The 19380-nt window shown below is 34.3% G+C and overlaps 3 protein-coding genes and 1 pseudogene across 6 annotated transcripts; all 4 read left to right on the forward strand.

Annotated features, from left to right (window-relative positions):
* Window positions 1-1098: 1098 nt before the first annotated feature.
* LOC120153302 lies at window positions 1099-1677 on the forward strand (annotated as a pseudogene).
* A 3184-nt stretch (window positions 1678-4861) lies between these two features.
* On the forward strand, window positions 4862-6540 carry LOC120153317 (protein FAR1-RELATED SEQUENCE 2-like). Its single transcript, XM_039165301.1, has 2 exons — window positions 4862-6461; window positions 6524-6540. The coding sequence occupies exons 1-2, from the start codon at window positions 4862-4864 to the stop codon at window positions 6538-6540; spliced, it is 1617 nt and encodes a 538-aa protein (XP_039021232.1).
* On the forward strand, window positions 6538-8312 carry LOC120153187 (protein FAR-RED ELONGATED HYPOCOTYL 3-like). 4 transcript variants are annotated; one of them, XM_039165190.1, is made up of 8 exons: window positions 6538-6887; window positions 6980-7033; window positions 7108-7170; window positions 7266-7331; window positions 7462-7530; window positions 7611-7671; window positions 7796-7866; window positions 7953-8312. In XM_039165190.1, the coding sequence occupies exons 1-8, from the start codon at window positions 6645-6647 to the stop codon at window positions 8019-8021; spliced, it is 696 nt and encodes a 231-aa protein (XP_039021121.1). In that variant the 5' UTR covers window positions 6538-6644; the 3' UTR covers window positions 8022-8312. The 4 variants fall into 4 exon arrangements, with proteins under 4 accessions (XP_039021121.1, XP_039021122.1, XP_039021124.1 ...); XM_039165191.1 differs by having other exon boundaries at window positions 7611-7670; window positions 7801-7866; XM_039165193.1 differs by having other exon boundaries at window positions 7611-7670; window positions 7818-7866.
* A 6359-nt stretch (window positions 8313-14671) lies between these two features.
* Window positions 14672-18749, forward strand: LOC120153160 (choline-phosphate cytidylyltransferase 1-like). Its single transcript, XM_039165156.1, has 8 exons — window positions 14672-14840; window positions 15157-15270; window positions 15730-15825; window positions 16043-16085; window positions 16173-16328; window positions 16404-16484; window positions 18080-18178; window positions 18294-18749. The coding sequence occupies exons 1-8, from the start codon at window positions 14698-14700 to the stop codon at window positions 18501-18503; spliced, it is 942 nt and encodes a 313-aa protein (XP_039021087.1). The 5' UTR covers window positions 14672-14697; the 3' UTR covers window positions 18504-18749.
* The last annotated feature ends 631 nt before the right edge of the window (window positions 18750-19380 follow it).

The following is a 19380-nucleotide window of genomic DNA, read 5'->3' on the forward strand; positions in this document are numbered from 1 at the left end:
AAAAGAAAAAGAACAATTTTGTGTCAAAATACTTGTACGAAAAAATGCCTGATTTTACTGTTACTATTACAACAAAGTCAATGTGCAATTAAGACAATGCGAGGATATGATATTCGTGTGATAAACACTATTATGTAATTAAATATAATTTTTAAAATTTTAAAAAAATTAAAAATTTAGGCATAAAATATATCAAAAAGTATAGTTTAGATATTAAAACGTAAAGTTTCAATGATGTGAATATTAAAGAAACAAAAGATAAACAATATATATGTTTTAAAATGTGAATATTAAAATGAAAAATCCTTAATTTAATTCCCGACGAAACCCACACTTTGCCTTCGGGCGCTCTCATCACACGCTTTTGCAGGTTTCTTCTTCGAGATATGTAGCCTAAGGGTAAATTTTGTATTGTCATCTAATTATTTTGTAGTTCTCTTTTGATATTCAAACTATTTATTTTTTAAAATCACACTTAAAGTTATGTTTTGGCCACTCATAATTAAAAATAAATAAATTTATTCACGTGACAATTTTTAAATGAAGACGTTCCATTATCTTATGATTAACACGTCAGTATCATCATTAAATTTTTAACAACAAATGATCAAAACGTAACTTTTTGGTATAATTTTAAAAAAATAGTCGATGACCAAATTGAAACTATAAAAATAATTAGATGACTAGATGCGTAGTTTATTTTGTTATTAAATATATATTCAAAAATATATATAAATTCTTGAATGATTAATTTAAATGAAGTGTTGTTGTCATTAATATCAAATGATTTACCGCGAAATGATATTTTTTAAATACGATTTAAATAGTTATATCTGTAGAATATATATGTATGTATTTATATATACACACAATATAAATTGATTAAGAAAATTTTAAAGTTAAAATTACTTTAAAAAATCCTCACCGACAGTTAATAAATTTGTTAAAAACTTAATGTCCATCTATTTTTCTTTACATAATTTCGGTATTTAGCACAAAAAATTAATAAACAAACCACTTTCACAAAGCCCACAAAGAGTCCGAAAGGGTTTCACAGTATATATCACCTCATTTTCATTACGTAGGGTTTTTGGGAGAAGAGAATCAGAGACGCCGCCGCTGCCGTTACGATGGTGAAGTTTCTGAAACAAAACAAGGCTGTTATCGTTCTCCATGGACGATACGCCGGCCGGAAAGCCGTCATTGTTAAATCTTTCGACGATGGTACACGCGACCGCCCCTATGGCCACTGTTTGGTTGCAGGGATAAAGAAGTATCCGAGCAAGGTTATCCGCAAGGACTCAGCGAAGAAAACAGCCAAGAAATCGCGCGTCAAGTGCTTCGTCAAGCTCGTCAATTACCAGCACCTGATGCCTACGCGCTACACCCTCGACGTGGATTTGAAAGATGTGGTGACCGTCGATGCTCTCAGACGAAGGACAAGAAGGTGGCCGCTTGTAAGGCAACTAAGGCGAGGTTCGAAGAGAGGTTCAAGACTGGAAAAAAACAGGTGGTTCTTTACTAAGCTCAGGTTCTAGGGTTTTTATTGGAACAAAATGTTAACGGTTTATGTACTTTTTTTTTTTGAAAAAAAAGGTTAAAATTGAAGGTCATGTTTGAATCTGTTTCGACGAGATATTTATGGGTTCTTATTTTTTTATATCATGGTACGTGATATGCCCGTTTCTTCAAGAAATTTAAGCTTTGAATTATTCTGGGTCTTTTATGATTTTTAATTTTGTTTTGCCGTGGATCTGTAGATCGATGATAGCTGAGAACTGAATCTTTTAAAGTTTGATAGTATCTTTGTCACTGATTTATTGGTGGATTTTGAATCCAAAATGGCAATGTTTTGCTAACCCGTCATATTGGTATTCTTCATTTTCAGAGACATTTGTTGTTCCTATTGCATTTTGAGCTGCTTAGATTTGGTTTTTCTTGATCTTCATTGATCGACAGAAGCTTTGAGTGTAGGTATTATACAATGTATTACATTCTTGGTTTTGAGATCCTCAACAAGTGCTTTTGTTTGAATTTTAGAAGCTTGATGCGAAGTTGAGATTATCGAATTCATAATCTGCATGCTTTTGTCATATATGGTTTGCTCATAGAATGATTGTCCTGGGAATAGAAACTGAAGTCTGCAGCCTATGGTGTTTTTGTTTAATTTCGGAAGCTCTAGGTAGTTGTGGTGGGTTTATTTAAATTGGAACCATAATCTTCATCATCAGGTGGTGTAGCGTAACTATTACATGCTTTCTTCATCTAGGGTGCTCATGCAGTATGCATAGAATGGTTATTTTCCTCCAACAGCAACCATAGCGTGCAACATGTACTGCCTGTTTGAATTCGGAAGCTTTAGGTAGTGGAGTTGGCTTTTAGCCTGCTTTTATTGTGTTGAGCATAGAATGGCTGTTTTCCTCCAACAGCAGTGAGCTGATTATGTGGAGAAGCTGAGCAAAGGCACAATAGATCGTTAGCTATCCATAGTTAAACAACATAACGATCGATCCAGGGGACACCATGCACTCGTTCCACAATGACCACAGAGAAGCAAGGCCTGTAGTCCTGCACAGGGCAAAGAACAGAGAGACGAAAAATGCTCGAAATAATGTTTCTATGTTACTAGTTTTCATGGTGTGTCGGATTCGGGTTTTGTTAATCCCAGCATTTGTTTGTTTTTCTCTCCTGTTGCTTGCCAGATTAAGAACCTTGAAGGGAAAATTCCATGAGATAATCTCAGAGGGAAGTTGAAGTGATCTGGTTTACCATTTCTCAGAAAAGAAAAATTAAATTCTAAAATCTCTGCAATCCACGATCGATCAGAGGTTTAGATGGCATAGTTCACGGTTTGATTGAGGCGACGATATAAGTTCATTGTTGCTATAAATCAGTGAGTGACGGGCAGTTGGACGAATGATATTTCTTTTTCGTTTGTGTTTCTCAATTATACCCGATTTAACTTTTTAATCAATTAAAATCCAATGAAACTTTAATTTAAGAGTTAATTGCGCCACACATCCTTAAATTACATCCTTATTTTTAAATTGGTTTTTGAACTTTTGAATGCTCTAATCTTATCCTTAAATGATTACTCTCAAATTGGTCTTTAAAATTTGGAATGTTCCAATTTTATCCTTAAATTGTGATTTCCAAGTTGATTTTCAAACTTTTAAATATTTTAATTTAATCTTAAAGTATTGATATAGATTAATCACATCTTCTTTCAGTAAAGCTGTTAGACCAAATCATATTGTTATATGTTTGAAAATCATTTAATTTAGGTTAAATTATATTTAAAATTAATTACATATTTGGATGAAATTGGAAGAATCAGAAGTTTAATACCATTATAAAATAAGGATCATAGTTTGGGTATAAAATTAAAATGTTCAAAAGTGTCAGAACTAATTTAAAATATAAGTGACAAATTAAGGATGAAATTGGAATATTCAAATTAATTTACTGACAAGGGTGTAATTTATTTAACTATTTTTAACTGATTTAGTGCAATTAGAAATGATAGAATTTTTTCTAAAGATTCTCAACCGTTTAATATTAATCACTCAAACACTTTACAACTATTGATGTTTAAACTCGAATTCTTAAAAACATAATTATATTTTTAATCACTGAGATAATTTCACATACACACTTTTTATTTTCACAATTGCGGTTAGAACTTTATAATATATATATATATATATATATATATACTTTGAAAGAAAAAAAAGAATTTAATCAGTTTCTTTTTTTGTATTTTTTCAAGTTACGAACACCTCTCCTCCGTAGTTAAAATATTTTAAAACTCAATTAACTGAATAATCAAATTATCGTAATTAAGCTTTGTTAAGTTCAAAATTGAATCACTTAAATTAACGAGGACGTGAAAAATCCAGTTGGCTCCACTTCCAATCACAGTAGCAGCAATGTAAGCTTTCAACTTCTTTGCAACTGTAACCAATTATTTCTCTGAATTGTATATATATTCTTTCTTCATATTCTCTATTGCTTCCCTTTAGTTAGTATGCAAAAATTTGAATTAAATCTTCTGTATTTTTTTCTTTATCCTTTAGAAGATATCAGCCAGCTAATAAGATCTACTCGTTAAATTTTAGGGTTTAAATTTAACACGAATAGTTCGGAAAACCCTAGTTTAACTTTGATGGTGAAATGAAATTATGGGTTTATCGTTTTCGTGTAAAGTTGTGATAAAAAATAGGAGCAATTCAAGGAAAGATTTTCAGTGGCCTTCTACTTTGAATTTTATAAGTGAATCCCAGCAGCAGATTCTGCTAGTAAATGAGGCTTGCCATGGCGACGGTAAGGTAAGGTAGTGTGTTAAATGTTAATTTAGCTATGTATTAGTTCATGGATGAGTAGTATAACATGTTTCTGCTCTGCTGCAATAGCTGTTTGGATTAACTAAGGAAATACCTAATTATTCATTAATTTCCCGTTGCTAGTGGGTGCGCACAGAACTCGTTTGCTGAAAGAACTTGATTTTTATGTTGTCTGTTCTTACAAATGCTAGAAGATGGGTTTTGCATTGAGTTTGGAAGAAGAATAAGTGATTGGTATAGTAGTCTACTTCAAAAAAATAAATATAATAAGGAAAATTTCTCCTTTGATGCACATAAATAATAAGGAAATTTTCTCCTTTAATGCACTCAAAATTTGAACTTTGATACTATGTTTCATTTGGCTGCTAGTGATATTGTATTCATCTTAGTTTTCAGGTATCTGTACTGAGCATTATCTGTTGTTAAACAAGTGCAATGCTTTCCATGGATATAGATCTTGAGGTGCCTTCAAAGAAGAAGAGAAGTTAATTCCAGGATCAGACGAAAATGGTGATGTCATGGACCTTGCTGGGGAAATAGATGCAGAAGATGGTGATGGAACTCCTCCTGCAACCAGTGAGCATGCAGTGGAAGCCTGTGAACCAAATTTGATGGAGAGTTTTGCTGGTTGTGAGGACCAGGTGGATGTGCCTACTGCTGAGGCCAACGTCAGCAAAGGTGCCATTCTTGAGCCTCAAAATGGTTTGGAATTCGAGTCAAAGGAAGCTGCATATTCTTTTTACCGAGAGTATGCTAGATCTGTGGGATTTGGAATCACAATAGTTTCTAGTCGCCGTTCAAAAAGATCTGGAAATTTTATTGATGTAAAAGTTGCATGTTCTAGATTTGGAAGCAAGCGTGAATCTAACACAACTGTCAATCCTCGGTCATGTACAAAGACTGGCTGCAAAGCACGCATGCATATGAAGAGGATGCAAGATGAAAAATGGATAATCCATAGTTTTGTGAAAGAGCATAACCATGAAATTTGTCCTGATGATTTTTACTATGATATCAGGGGGAGGAACAAACAGCCTGATGCAGTGGCATGCGAAAAGAAAGGCCTGCAGCTGGTTCTAGATGAGAAAGATGTAGAACTGATGCTTAAATTTTTTATGTGTATGAAGGATGAGAATCCTGATTCCTTTTATACAATGGATTTTGATAACGAAAAATGTGTAAGGAGTGTGTTCTGGGTTGATGCAAGAGGTAGACATAATTACAGTCACTTTGGTGATGTGGTATTTTTTGATACCTTTTTTGTTAGAAACAAATACAAGATTCCTTACATTCCTATTATCGGAGTAAATCATCACTTCCAGTACATGTTGCTTGGATGTGCTCTGATTGGGGAGAGTACTACATCAGCTTTTGTTTGGTTAATGCGTTCTTGGCTTAAAGCAATGGGTGGGAAAGCTCCCAAAGTGGTACTTACTGATCAAGACAAAGTTTTGAATGAAGCTGTTGCTGATGTGTTTTCTAACTCTCGCCATTGTTTCTGTTTGTGGCATGTACTAAGTAAGTTTCCTGAGAATTCAGGTTGCATTATGGATCAGAATGAGAATTTCATGAAAAAGTTCAATAAATGCATATATAGGTCTTGGACACATGAACAGTTTGAAGAGAGATGGTGTAGGATGGTCGACAAGTATGAGCTGAAGGAACATGAATGGTTTCTTTCATTGTATAATGATCGGGAAAAGTGGGCTCCTGTTTATATGTGGCATGTATTTTTAGCTGGAATATCTACGACTGAGCGATCTGAAAGTGTTGCATCTTTCTTTGACAAGTTCATGCATAATGCGGCTACATTCAGTGAGTTCATTGGGCAGCTTAAATCATTCTCATTAGAGTTGTATGAAATGGAAGCCAAAGCTGATTTTGAAACACAAAATAACCAACCTTTATTGAGATCTGCCTCAGCATTTGAGAAGAAAATGTCCATGATATTTACAGATATAGTATTCAAGAAATTTCAAGCAGAGATTTTGGGAATGGTGTCTTGTCACCTACAGAAGGAAAGTGAAGATGAGGACTCTGTTGTCTTTCGAGTTGATGATTTTGAAGAACGTCAAAATTTCCTTGTAGTTTGGAGCAAAAGAGAATTTGATATATGCTGTTTATGCCGCTCATTTGAATACAAAGGTTTCCTTTGTAAGCATTCCCTCCTTGTTCTTCAGTTGTCTGGTGTTTCTGATATTCCATGCCACTATATATTAAAACGTTGGACCAAAGAGGCGAAGATTAGGCAAAATCTAGGTGAAAAATCAAACAGGCTTCATTATCGTGTGCAACGATTCAATGATCTATGCAAGCGGGCCATCGAATTGGGTGAAGAAGGTTCTTTATCTGAAGAAGCATAGTATTGCACTAAAAGCATTGGAAGATGCCTTGAAATATTGTATGGGTGTGAACAACTCTGGAAAAAGTGTTTCTGAGGCAAGAACACTACCGGTTCATGGTTTTCTTGAGACTGAAGCAGAGAATCATCGGAATGCTACAACCAAGTCGTCTAAGAAGAAGAAAGCATACAAAAAGAGAAAGGTCTGTTTAGGCTCAATGTTTGGCATGCAGATTCTTAAACTGTACTTGGGCAATATTATAGGCTTTTTGAAATGACCATTTTTCTACTGTAGGTTCAGTTTGAGTCGGAAGGAATAACTATGGGACAAGACAGCTGCCAGCAGATGGTTTGTTGTCTTACATATTTTGACTGAATATAAGCAATGGCATTGGCATTATCATCTTTGGTTTATTGTAACAGATAAGCTCAAGAGCAAACACACTAGATGGTTGTTCTGTTTCCCAGCAGGACATTCATGGGATGGTATGCAATGTCCGTCACCCAAACACAGTGGTTTGTTATAATGAAGCTGGCTAGCCATATGAATAAATGTTTGGTATTTGATATGAATTTTGTAGGATGTAAGCTCTAGAACCCCAACTCTTGATGGTTACATTGGTGCTCAACAGAATATTCAAGGACTGGTATTGGTGTCTCTTAACATCACGTTATATTATAACATTCATTTTGTACCTTTCAATTGTAGACAATAAGGTTTCTAGCCAAGTTTATCATTATTATAAGATAGCCTTACCAGGTTTGTACTTCCTGCAGGGACAGTTGAACTCAATCCCTCCATTTCGCAGAGGTTATTATAACAATCAACAAAACTTATCAGGGCTGGTATGTCAGGACTGTTAAGATTTTCCTGCAGAATGTTTTGAAAGCATTATATTCCCTTTCAATCTATTAACTATTTTTAGGGACAGCTACATTCACTACCAGCCCGTGATAATCACTATGGGAACCAACAGAGTATGCAGGCACTGATACTGAACTTGCTGGAAATCACTGCCTTATTTTGTTTTCAGGCTTTTGTTTAATGAAAATATTTCGGTATAAATATTAAGTGATTTGGAATCTGAAGCAACCTCCCCCGGAACATTGTTGCAGGCTCATCTTCCCTTTAGAGCATCGGCCATGCAGGGTTTTGACATTCAAGAAGGTTTGCAAGACGAGGTATGTGACCTGTAGGGATAAAAGTTATATCGGCTAGGTCAATAATGATGCATGCTTTTATTATGAATTCATTACTCTGATTGCAGGACCTGTCCCTGTACTCGACTCATTTTCATGGCATTGCATCAAAGCATCTTCATGATAACCTCCTATAATAGTTGCAAAAGAAGCATTTCTATACATTTATACGATGAAGAAGTCGATATAAACAGTTTTCAACACATCATTGGATCGGTAGGATAAGTTAAAGAGTTTATTCTTTTAGGGTTGCCAACACCTACAGGTAAAGAATACGACCTTTCTTTTTCCAGTTACAGTTAAATCCAAGTTGTAATGCTATTCAGATGATTTTGTGTTATTGGTATTCAATAATATTAATACCAGACACAAATTTGTAATAATCATGGTGATCTTTCAATAAAATGTTGAATGTTAAGTTACAGAAATCGGATTTAATCTCTACCATATATAGAGCAAACCCGTGATTTACCTCTTTTTCAGAAAGTTCAAATAATGTTTAAACACTATCCACAAGTTAGACTCAGCGGTAGAGAAGCTCAAATTCTTGCTGAAAATCAATTGCCCTTAGACCTCTTCTTTAGCTTGCACCACAATCCGTTCTTGGTGTGTATTGTTGCTCCTGTAACCAGCTCCACGGATTCAGGGGATCCTTTCAGTTCCACATCAAACTTTTGAAACAACACAGCCAATGCCATGGTCGATTCCATGAGTGCAAATTGATCTCCGACGCACTTCTTCGGTCCCCCACCAAAGGGTAAGAAAGCGAAATCTGATAGTTGAAAATAACAACAAACTTGCATATAAGAAAAATGAATTTGAGCAGGGTGTGGTTTGATTAAAACATTGAGCTTATGATGATAAACCTCGTTAGGGTATAATGCTACAGGGCTTCGAGACGAATCAAAACCAGCCCATCCTTCGATGCCTCCACATTCCTTTTGTTCTAGAAATATCTCAGGAAAAAATTCGTGGGGATTGTCCCAAAAGTATGGAGATCTATGGGAGATTATATACCAAGAATTGTATTTCCAACACATATCAACAAAAACAGATGGGACTCAGAAGAAGAAACTTTCAAGGGTTTATGAGGAAGCAAAAACCGGTTTAACTCACATATATGATGTCGATCCCAGCAGGAACGGTGTAGACATCTTTGTCACCTTTGTAACCTCCTGTCAATAAAAACCTGAGCTTTTAAGCCAAAATTATAGCAAATTTTGTTCTCTTCGTCATATGATCACATATGATTGTTAATTCAGTTATTTCCAATACGTTTATTGCTCTTCCATTTATTCATTTTAGTTTTTTAATCAGGAATCGTTCACTCTTAGAATCATTTATCCTACATAAATGAAATATATGCTGATAACAGCAGTTTTTTATATTTACTGACAAATATATTACCCCATTTGTAATATAAGCATTAACCGAACGTGAAATATATCAGCTCCAAAGAGAACATCAATCTCCAACATACTGATGTTTGTTAAAACCAAACCCAAGTAGTTGCTTTTGCGGCCGATTGCTGCGATGTCTACTAGAGAAAATTTTACTGTGAGACATATCCCAAGGAGTCGTAATTCGGCGGCAGACCAACTGGCTAGATTGGCCTCAGGTTCTTATCCCGGGTGTTGGTTTGGTTGTGTTGCTGATCTGTTCTGGGTTTTTTTGGATCGTTAGTTTGCTTTGTTTTTGGCTCTACCTAGGTGATTTTCGATAGTCCCCTGTAGTTGTAGTTAGCTCCTGTTTGTGTCATTGCCTGATGCTCTCTTTTTCCTCTATTTAGAGTTAGGGTGATTTTTTAATGAGGTTTTTTTAATGAGGCCCCGTGCAATACAGCTTGTTTTCAAGTAATAAAATGATCTCTTTCCTTTCGAAAAAAAAAACCCCAACTGTTCGAAAACCCGCGAGAGAGAGAGAGAGAGTTCGAAAACCCGCGAGAGAGAGAGAGAGAGAGAGTCTAAATGAGATATACCTGGCAACACAACTTCTTCAAGAGCCCGTCTGATAAGCAGTGGAGGTTGAGGATATAAACCAAGAGCCTCTACAGCAAAGTTTTTTGTACCTAAAAGGGAAGAGCAGTATCCAGAATATCATTATACTTTCAAAAGACTGATATACCTGTAACCAGATCACATGGAAATGAAAGGCTAGTGATAACGAAATAAATTTTCCATATAATAATAAGTTCAAGAGTTGGTCTCCCCTGGCCCAGAACCGAATCGACCTTTGCTTGGGCTTTTTTTTTTTTATTTTAGACGGGTTCTACATTTTTACCAAAATAACACACATCAATATGACTCCAAAGTTGTGTAGCACACACACACACATAAAAACGGCATGACAAAAGGAACGCTGCTCCAAGAGTTAGTGATAGGGATCATACTTGTGCAAGAAGGAAAACAACCCACGTAAGAACAACTGATGTTGTTTCGTGGTCAGAGTTGCGAGTAGAAACCGAGTTAGTTAAGGAAGTCAGAGAACTTTAGAGGACTGACACCCGATTAATGAGCAAGTTTGAGCAAGCCCGTCAAGGTGAAGCACCCGGTTTTGAATTAAAAGACAAAAATGTGTTGTATTATCAGGGACGGTTGTGTGAACCGTCAGTCAGTGAGTTGCGAGCCAAGATTTTGGGTGAGGCGCACTATGATCTGTTTTCTGTTCACCCGGGAGGAAACAAGATGTATCAGGACCTTCGACAGTTATACTGGTGGCCAGACATGAAAAAAGAAATATCTGAGTTCGTGTCCAGATTCTTAGCGTGTCAACAAGTGAAAGCAGAATATCAGGTTCCATCAGGGTCACTCCAACTCGTCCAGATTCCGCAGTGGAAGGCGGATTGGGTAACCATGGATTTCATGACGGGATTGTCTATGACACGAAGGAAGCACGATGCTATTTGGCTAGTGGTAGATCGTTTGACCAAATATCCTCATTTCCTACCTGTTCGTATGGATTTCACCCTAGAGAGGTTGGTTAGGCTATACAATTAGGAAATACTGAGGTTACATGGGGTTTCGACATCGATCAACTCTGACCGAGACCCATCTAGAAGGTGTTTCATGAAGCTTGGGGAACTCAGTGATAGGAAGCTAGTTAGGTTTGATTTGATCAATGAGGCGGAAGAGAAGGTTAGACTGATTCAAGGACGACTGAAGGAGGCCTTCGACCGACAAAGATCGTACGCAGTCTTGAAGAGAAATGACATAGAGTTCAAGGTTGGTGACAAGGTTTTTCTTAAAGTATCACCGTGGAAAATAATACTACGGTTTGGCCATAAAGGGAAACTAGCTTCGCGTTTCGTTGAACCTTATGAGATTCTCGATAGAATTGGACTTGTAGCCTACCATTTGGCCTTGCCACCGGAGATGGAGCACATCCACAATGTTTTTTCATGTGTCGATCCTTAGGAAATATCATTCGGACCCATCCCACGTTATTCCTTTGGAACAAATAGAGGTAAGTCAAAATATGACTTATGAGGTAGAACCGATAAGGATCTTAGATCGAGAGGTCAAAGACTTGAGGAACAAGCAGATTCCCCTGATGAAGGTTCTATGGAGGACCCATAGGGTCGAAAAAGCTACATGGGAGACCGAAGAGGACAAGCAACTCTAGTTTTCGCATCTATTCATTTCAGATAAATTTTGAGGATAAAATTTCTTTTAAGAAGTTGAGAGTTGTAACACCCCGATTTTTGGGTTAGTAGTTTTTAGGTAAAACCCGAATGAGTTGTGAATGGGCTAAGGAACCATTCAAGAGTGCTAGGCTAGTAGATGGTTAAGTTTTGGTTTGGGCTTAAGCCCAACAAGGCTTAAAAAGGGTGTTTTTGAGTTGAGTAACATAGGAGAGAGACTAGAAGTGGAATTCACAAAATTATTTCAAAGGCTGAATATCAATTAAGGTTGGTACTGCAGTCGAGCAGACTCTCTTATTCTTCTTTTTCATTTCCCTTTGTCCTCATCTTCCAACCTTGTCTTCTTTCTCCCTTTCAGACTCTCTCATTCAGACTCTCTCATTCTTCTCATTGAACCCAAATTAAAGGTAGGAACTTTTTGCTCAACATCTCCACTATGAAATTGTGAAGGTAAGATCTGAAATCACCTATCTAAGAGCTTCATTTTGAGCTCTCAACATGGTTGTTTGGCCATAGAAGCTTGAGTGGGAGTTGAGTGGGGTTTTGAGTTCTAGAACCCCTTAAGATTCCAAATTCATTTTGGAAGCTTAAAGACCCTATTTTCAATCTTCTTAAATCCTTAAATGAGTTTATAACTCATTTCTTTGATGTATTCCAATGAGAGAAGAATATGAAAGCTCTAAGGGCAGAGACAAGAGAAGGAAGTGCTTGGGTGATTTTGAGGTAATTTTTACAACTCTTAAGAGTGAGGTAACACACATTTCTAACCTTCTCATACTGCTTGTAGATCAAAATGTTAAGCTTGATGCATGTTGTGTGTATAAGCCTTTGTTTGCACTTTAAAGGGATTTAAGGCATGAAAGGGGTTTTTGTTGTGTATTTTAACTATAGGTAGTGATATTATAACACCCAAACGTTCATATTATCCCTAGAAATAATTGTATGGAAGTTGATGACTCAAATAGGCATATCTCGATAAACTAGTGATTTTTTCAGAAAGGAACGATCTCTAGAAATAATTGTATGGAATAATTTTTTTTTCATTCAATAAAGATGGCGTTTAAAGTTAAATAAATAAATAAATGTTATTTGAAAATTAATTAAAAATAAGTATTAGATTAAGAAAAAGAAGTGAGATATTTTTTTTATTTAGAAAGTCTTACACTAGTATTTTAATTTTGAGTAAACTATATATTTAATATTTAAATTATCAATTTTATTTCATTTTAATATTTAAACTTTCATTTGTTTTAAAACTATATTTAACGTTTACTTTTTATTTTATTTTAGTACCATCGTTAAAAACTTGGAACTACTACATGTGACCCTTTTAGTGGATAAACTAAATCATTCATCGCTTATATATTTCCTCACTCCTATTTTGGTAACTAAAGTTTAAAACATTTTAATTTAATTACTTAACTTTCAAATTGCTAATGTTTTGATCACTTTAATTTATTTTATTAATAATTTTTGTGATATGATGTTTTTTATTTTATTAATATATAACTAAAATAAAAAATAAATTTAAAAGTTAGAGTGATTAAATTATGAGTAATTTGAAAGTTAAGTAAAAAAATAAAAAAAATAAACTTCAATGACCAAAATAGGAGTGAAAAAATACTTAAGTGATGAATGATATAATTTATAAATAAAAAATAATTTAGTTTCTAAAAGTGTTGTTTACCCTTTAATTTTAAAAAATATTATTTTAATTAAACTAAGATTATTATAAAATAGTATATTTTATAAATACTTTCAAATATTTGATAATAAACACTCAATCACCTTGCTACAATTGCTTAAGCTCAAACTCGTGATCTTTAAAAAAATAATTCTCTTAATCATTGAGATAAGTTGATTTTATTATTTTATATTATTTATCTACATAATATAATATACTATTTTAATAAATAAATATTATACCCATAAGGGGTCCCATCAATCATATTTATAATTATTTTTGCATATATGTTAGATTATTATTATGTAGGGCCTATATAAGAAAATATCCATTTTTGGCCTATGTAATTGTAAAGGTGATGGAGGGAGGTCTGCCTCTTCCCAGATCCCTCCCCTTCTCCTTGAGCTTCTCAACCAAGTTTGGATTTCAAATGATTAATAATAGTTACAATATATAAAAAAATTATATCATTTTAATATAAAAAAACTAATAAATATATTTTTATTAATTTTTAATATAAAGAAACTAATAAATATATTTTTATTAATTTATGTTAATTATAAAGTAATATATTTTGAAAGATAAAACTCTAAATCATTTGAGATTGAAAGTCCACACCTTAATATTTATGGTGTTCAAATCCGAGACCTTAAAAAATAACAATAATTATTTTATCATCGAGATTATATATTTCGTGAAAAAACTAATAAATATTATATCAATATTATTAAAAAAATAATCTTTTATTTGATATTTTTATTAAAAAAATAATTTTATTATTTCTTAAAAATTAAAACCGACCGAACAAAACATCATATTAATTTATAGGCATAGTAAGAATAGCCATTTTAATTTCTTTTTAGAATATTTAACCTAAAATCTCAATTTAGGGAAAAAATTTAATATTTGATTGAATAGTCACTTTGACCCTTACTCTTTTATTCTAAAGAATTTTGGTCCCAACATTTTATTTTATAGTAAAAAAACCTTATTTTAGAGTGTTAATCATGTTTTAACTAACAATCTCTATCTATGGAGGGACATTTTTATCTTAAAATAAAACGTTGGGGGCCAAAATGCTCTAAAAAATAATAGAAGTTAAAATGACAATTTTAATAAATATTTGAAGCTATTTAAAATAATAATTATCCAACTACTATATTGATTCGATGGATTCCTTTGGTTTGACAACATCGTAAAAAACTAATTTGTTAGAAATTTTAAATATAAAGAATTAAAATTATTGAATCATTTCGAATTAAGAAACATTGATATAATATGTAAATTTTGAAAGTAAAGATGTTAAATGTTTGCATCAATATTTTAATTGAATGTTTTGTTTTTAAATTTAGAAAAATAAATGACCCGTTTGTTACCAAATGTATAATTGAGTAACCTAAAGTGTATTTTCCCCTTATTTTTATTAGTATGAAGCAGAACACCTAACGAAGTACTCCATTTCCTTTTTTCTTCTTCTAGAGTCTCCGCCATGAGCAACGAATCCTCTTCTGCCAACACCGATAACAATAGCAACAACCTCGATCCCGATCGCCCCCTCCGTGTTTACGCCGATGGGATCTACGATCTCTTCCACTTTGGCCACGCTCGTTCCCTCGAACAAGCTAAGAAATCGTCCGTTTTCCTCCCTTCTCTCTCTCTCTCTTTCCATGTTTGATATCAATATTTTTCTCTGGGTATATTTAGAAATTCATGGTGATTGATGGGATTCTTTCAAACTCTTCATGTTTGGGGTTCCCCCTCTTATACGTGTAACTTTTATCCTTTTGCCTTTTTTTTTAATGAATTTTGATTAATTGTGAGATATTTCTTATTTACGGAAGAAATATTGGTAATTGATGTTGCTTACTGCGTCTACTGCATGATTTCCTTTTTTTTATTTTGGTATTCCTGAATCCTGATTATGTTATTTAATTCTTTGAAATTTTAGGTTTCCCAACGCGTATTTGCTGGTTGGATGTTGCAATGATGAGACTACCCATAAGTACAAGGGAAAAACTGTGATGACCGATGTAGAACGTTATGAATCCCTTCGCCATTGCAAGTATTACTTCTTTCTATATCTCTCAATTATCAGCCATTCTAGTTATTTTACTGAAAAATATTATATGAACAGAACATGCCTTTGGAGCTTGAGTTTTGCTTTTGAGAGTTTGAAGCAAAACATGCCTTTGGATGCAAAAGAAAATAGTTAAGTTGAAGAAATTTTGGCTAAGGCGAAATTTTACTTTTACATAATAATTTTATCAAAATTGATGTTGTGTTCTTTGTTCTCTTTTAATTAATTAATTCTTTTTAGGATGTAAACTTCAAGTAGCAAAGGCTGTAATCAAATGGGACCTTAATTATAGATTTACTTAACCTTTTATTCTTTGAAAGATTGAAGTAAATCGGTTGTCATCTCTTTATGGTGAAATTTTTCATTTTTTATTTGTAAAATGTGATTTAATTATATTCCTATCAAGAGCTTCATTAAAGGACTTTGTTTTACATTTTTTCACAGGTGGGTTGATGAAGTCATTCCGGATGCCCCGTGGGTGGTCAATCAAGAATTTCTAGATAAACACAACATTGACTATGTGGCTCATGATGCGCTTCCGTAAGAATATACAATTCTTTCTTTTAGATTAATTTATTCATGTTGAGTGCTGCAAATTTTAGAAAATTAATATATAAATAGAAAACTACTCCATATTTAAATAGCTTTCTTACTACTTTCCTTGCTGCTGCTAAATTATTACTTCCTGGAAAACACATACATATCCAGCTTTAAATTATTCATGCAGTCTTTACAATTTGCCATAAATTATTTACAGCTATGCTGATGCTAGTGGAGCTACGAATGATGTGTATGAGTTTGTAAGTTTATTGAGACCATCCTGTGCAGTTGTTATATTTGGTGCTTTAAAATTTTGTATTATATATTAAGCAGCCTCCTGTTCTCAGGTTAAAGCTGCTGGAAAGTTCAAGGAGACCAAACGAACCGAAGGTATTTCTACGTCAGATATCATTATGAGAATTGTTAAAGATTATAACCAGTACGTGCTGCGGAACTTGGACCGTGGATACTCAAGGAAAGAGCTTGGAGTTAGCTATGTGAAGGTAAGATCTCTGTCCTGAGTGTCTTGTTTTTAGTAATGACTGCTCCTTTGCTGATATTCCAATTAATGCCAACAGGAAAAGAGATTGAGAGTAAATATGAGACTGAAGAAACTACAAGAAAAAGTGAAGGAACAACAAGAAAAAGTGGGAGAAAAGGTATGTTCATTCTCAAGTGATATTGATCTAGTTTAATGATTGTTCCCTATTCTGGCTGTATGATTGGAATCCAGTATGCTGCTGGAAGGTAAGATGCTCAATTTTTAGCTTTTCGGAGGGTGATGAATGTACTTGAAGTTGTTTTTATCCGTTCTTAACACTTCGTCTTTCCATGATACTTTAGCCTGAGATGTTTTGTCTTTTGTATAAATAATATGGTATCTGAAGTTATAAACATTTCTTAAAGAAATAACCATGGAGTATAGAAATTAGTTTGGTTATGGTGTCGTCAACTTGTCATTGTTATTGTCATGCAACTTTTGTTTCTATGAATGTATGACAGGTGTTTTCTATGATAAAAGTGTAAACTTCATGAATTTGTTTAAGTAAAATGTTTGGAGGAACTATATCCAGGAAATCTCTTGTATTCGAATTGAGAGTAGTTTTTTTATTTTATTTTAAAAATACTGAAGAATTGAGAATAGCTAGCTTGATGGGTTTCCTTGTGTTTTGTACTCTGCTTAAGTTTTAAAAGTTCATTCAAAGTTGACCTTGGATGCATTGTTTTCCTTGGAACTTCAGTATGTAGATTGAAGTGCCTCCTTGGCTTACTAATTTGATATCGACTTTGCTTATGCATTTCCTTGCCTTCTACAATTTCATTAAATGTAAAATTGTGCAGATTCCTTACATGTTTATGTAACCTGAAGAGCATTATGACCCTTCAGTAAACACCCATACATTATATACCCATAACCCATATCCTTTCCCCTCTTTATCACAACTCCATGGTGCCTCCCAACTTGTCCACCTTTCATTTTTTTCTGTCGACCTTCCTTGGCTTCCATAAATTGATGAATAATTTAATAAACCCATTCAATAATTTGCATGCACAGTAACAAACACCCAAAAAACGATCATTTGCCTTGGAAAACCTGAGTCTAGGTAGGAGCCAGCTCAAGAATTGTTTGACTAAAAATCAGTTGCCTTGGGGCAGTGCTGAAAATATCAATGCTGGATTGCACCAACATGCTTGCTACAGAAGTCAGATTTAGGTGACTTGACTGTCTGGTTGGACCGTTGGAGACTACAACCATAAAATCAATATCTGAGAGCATAGCATTTAGAGGAGTTCTTTAGTTCTGTTATAATTTCTTCACTATCATTGCTTGATCAGAGTGGTCCAAATTTAATTCCCTGTATTTTACCATGGTTTTAGAGTGAAGGTTACCTTCTTTTCAAAATTACCAAAAATAGATGGCGTACATCTGACCTAGGAATTTGTGGTTGGATTTCAAACTCCAAATGCCTCTGCCGTCCCCTGGATTTATGCCCCACTGAATATGACATTAACTGTTCTTGTAACATTCTATTGAAATTTTATGAATTTGTGAGCCATCAGAATTCCATTCAGTCAGATTCATAGTTTAGGTTTTGTATATTTATGTTTTTTTTACTCTATACATTTATATATATATGCACATATAAATGTTTAGGTTTTGTGTTTCATGTAAGTGGCCACATACTATTTGGCTGGATTCTGAATGCTAATTTCCTCACTTTATCAGAAACTTAATGCATGACAATACTTGCAGATGCAAATTGTTGCTATGCACCGAAATGAGTGGGTGGAAAATGCTGACCGGTGGGTTGCCGGATTTCTTGAGATGTTTGAAGAAGGTTGCCACAAAATGGTGAGCAAATTTAACTACCTAACATATAGTAATGACTAGTGCATGCACATGTAAAAATAAATAGTTTCTGGAATGTGTTTATGTTGCCTCACTTAGAATTTGGAGTGCTTTTCAGGGCACTGCTATCAGAGATCGAATCCAAGAGCGGTTAAAGGGACAGCTGCTGCTAGACGGCAAGGACGGTGAAGATGACGAAGAGATATATTATTATTATGATGATGATTATTATTATGACGAGGACGAGGACGAGGACGACGAATACTACGATGACGACAATGAATATCATGATGACAAAGATGAGAAAAATGAGAAAGGAAAGAAATAAAATTGCTTCTGCAAGGTTTCTGGTTCCAATTAACTAATTATGTCGACGTTATAGCTAAATGTAGCCAGGCTTTGATCAGAAAAGCCGTATTGTAGTTCGTTTATCTATGCTGTGTTTTAGGCAACAAAACTCGTCTCCCTTTGGTTCGGATCGTGTTTCTGCTTGCTAAATTTTTGTCCCCAGATCTTCCGTGTTCTTATCATTTCGTTGGTAAGATGCAAGGGCTTGTACTTTTCATTTCGGCTACAGGACATGTATGTTTTATGTTACTTATATATAAAAAATATTATTCGACTATTCAATTTCTTGTGATTTTGACTACATTAGTGGTCGTTTTTGTTTCATTTACTTGTGATTTTGACTGGTGCCTGCGCATTCAATAGCAAATCTATTCTTGAATTGTAGAGTGGATTTTTAATGCATTCAGTGATGGAGGCTGCTTCAAAAACGGGTTTCGCTGGTATAGTTGAAACTTGAAATGGTCTTTAAAGAGATGGAAAGCGCACAGTTAAATTAGCTGTGTTGATTTCTCCTATTACTCAGAAACATACAACATGTAATTGAATTATTAAGGAGAATGTTAAAAGAGGGCGTGAGACCATTGTATTTCTAGGTGTCTTAAAGTGTGACAAGAGTTTATAAAACTGGGGAGGTAGACGCACACTTGCACTCGTAAAACTGGGTTGATCTTCGATCTCTTTGTCGAGGCTTCTCTTTCCACAATGTACCCAAAATGTGGTAGTTTAGACGACTCATCAAAGGTATCTCAGAGCATACTGTCCTGTCCATGACAATATTTCACGGGCTTCAATGATCGTTGGGTTTACATAACACGGCTATGCAGAAACAAGCTGTTCAAATGTTCCAAGATATGCAT

The sequence above is a fragment of the Hibiscus syriacus genome, unplaced genomic scaffold (genome assembly GCF_006381635.1).
Source record: "Hibiscus syriacus cultivar Baekdansim isolate YM2019G1 unplaced genomic scaffold, ASM638163v2 tig00111099_pilon, whole genome shotgun sequence".
In the NCBI taxonomy this organism is placed as follows: Eukaryota; Viridiplantae; Streptophyta; class Magnoliopsida; order Malvales; family Malvaceae; genus Hibiscus; species Hibiscus syriacus.

What these genes read in the sequence shown, in the direction of transcription:
- LOC120153317 (XM_039165301.1), top strand. Translation starts at nt 4,862, where the DNA reads ATGGACCTTGCTGGGGAAATAGATGCAGAAGATGGTGATGGAACTCCT.
- LOC120153187 (XM_039165190.1), top strand. Translation starts at nt 6,645, where the DNA reads ATGATCTATGCAAGCGGGCCATCGAATTGGGTGAAGAAGGTTCTTTAT. An exon ending in AGCAGGACATTCATGGGATG is followed by an intron (nt 7,171 to 7,265) that starts GTATGCAATGTC and finishes TGAATTTTGTAG; the next exon opens with GATGTAAGCTCTAGAACCCC. An exon ending in AACAGAATATTCAAGGACTG is followed by an intron (nt 7,332 to 7,461) that starts GTATTGGTGTCT and finishes TACTTCCTGCAG; the next exon opens with GGACAGTTGAACTCAATCCC.
- LOC120153160 (XM_039165156.1), top strand. Translation starts at nt 14,698, where the DNA reads ATGAGCAACGAATCCTCTTCTGCCAACACCGATAACAATAGCAACAAC. An exon ending in GAATCCCTTCGCCATTGCAA is followed by an intron (nt 15,271 to 15,729) that starts GTATTACTTCTT and finishes ATTTTTTCACAG; the next exon opens with GTGGGTTGATGAAGTCATTC. An exon ending in CGAATGATGTGTATGAGTTT is followed by an intron (nt 16,086 to 16,172) that starts GTAAGTTTATTG and finishes TCCTGTTCTCAG; the next exon opens with GTTAAAGCTGCTGGAAAGTT.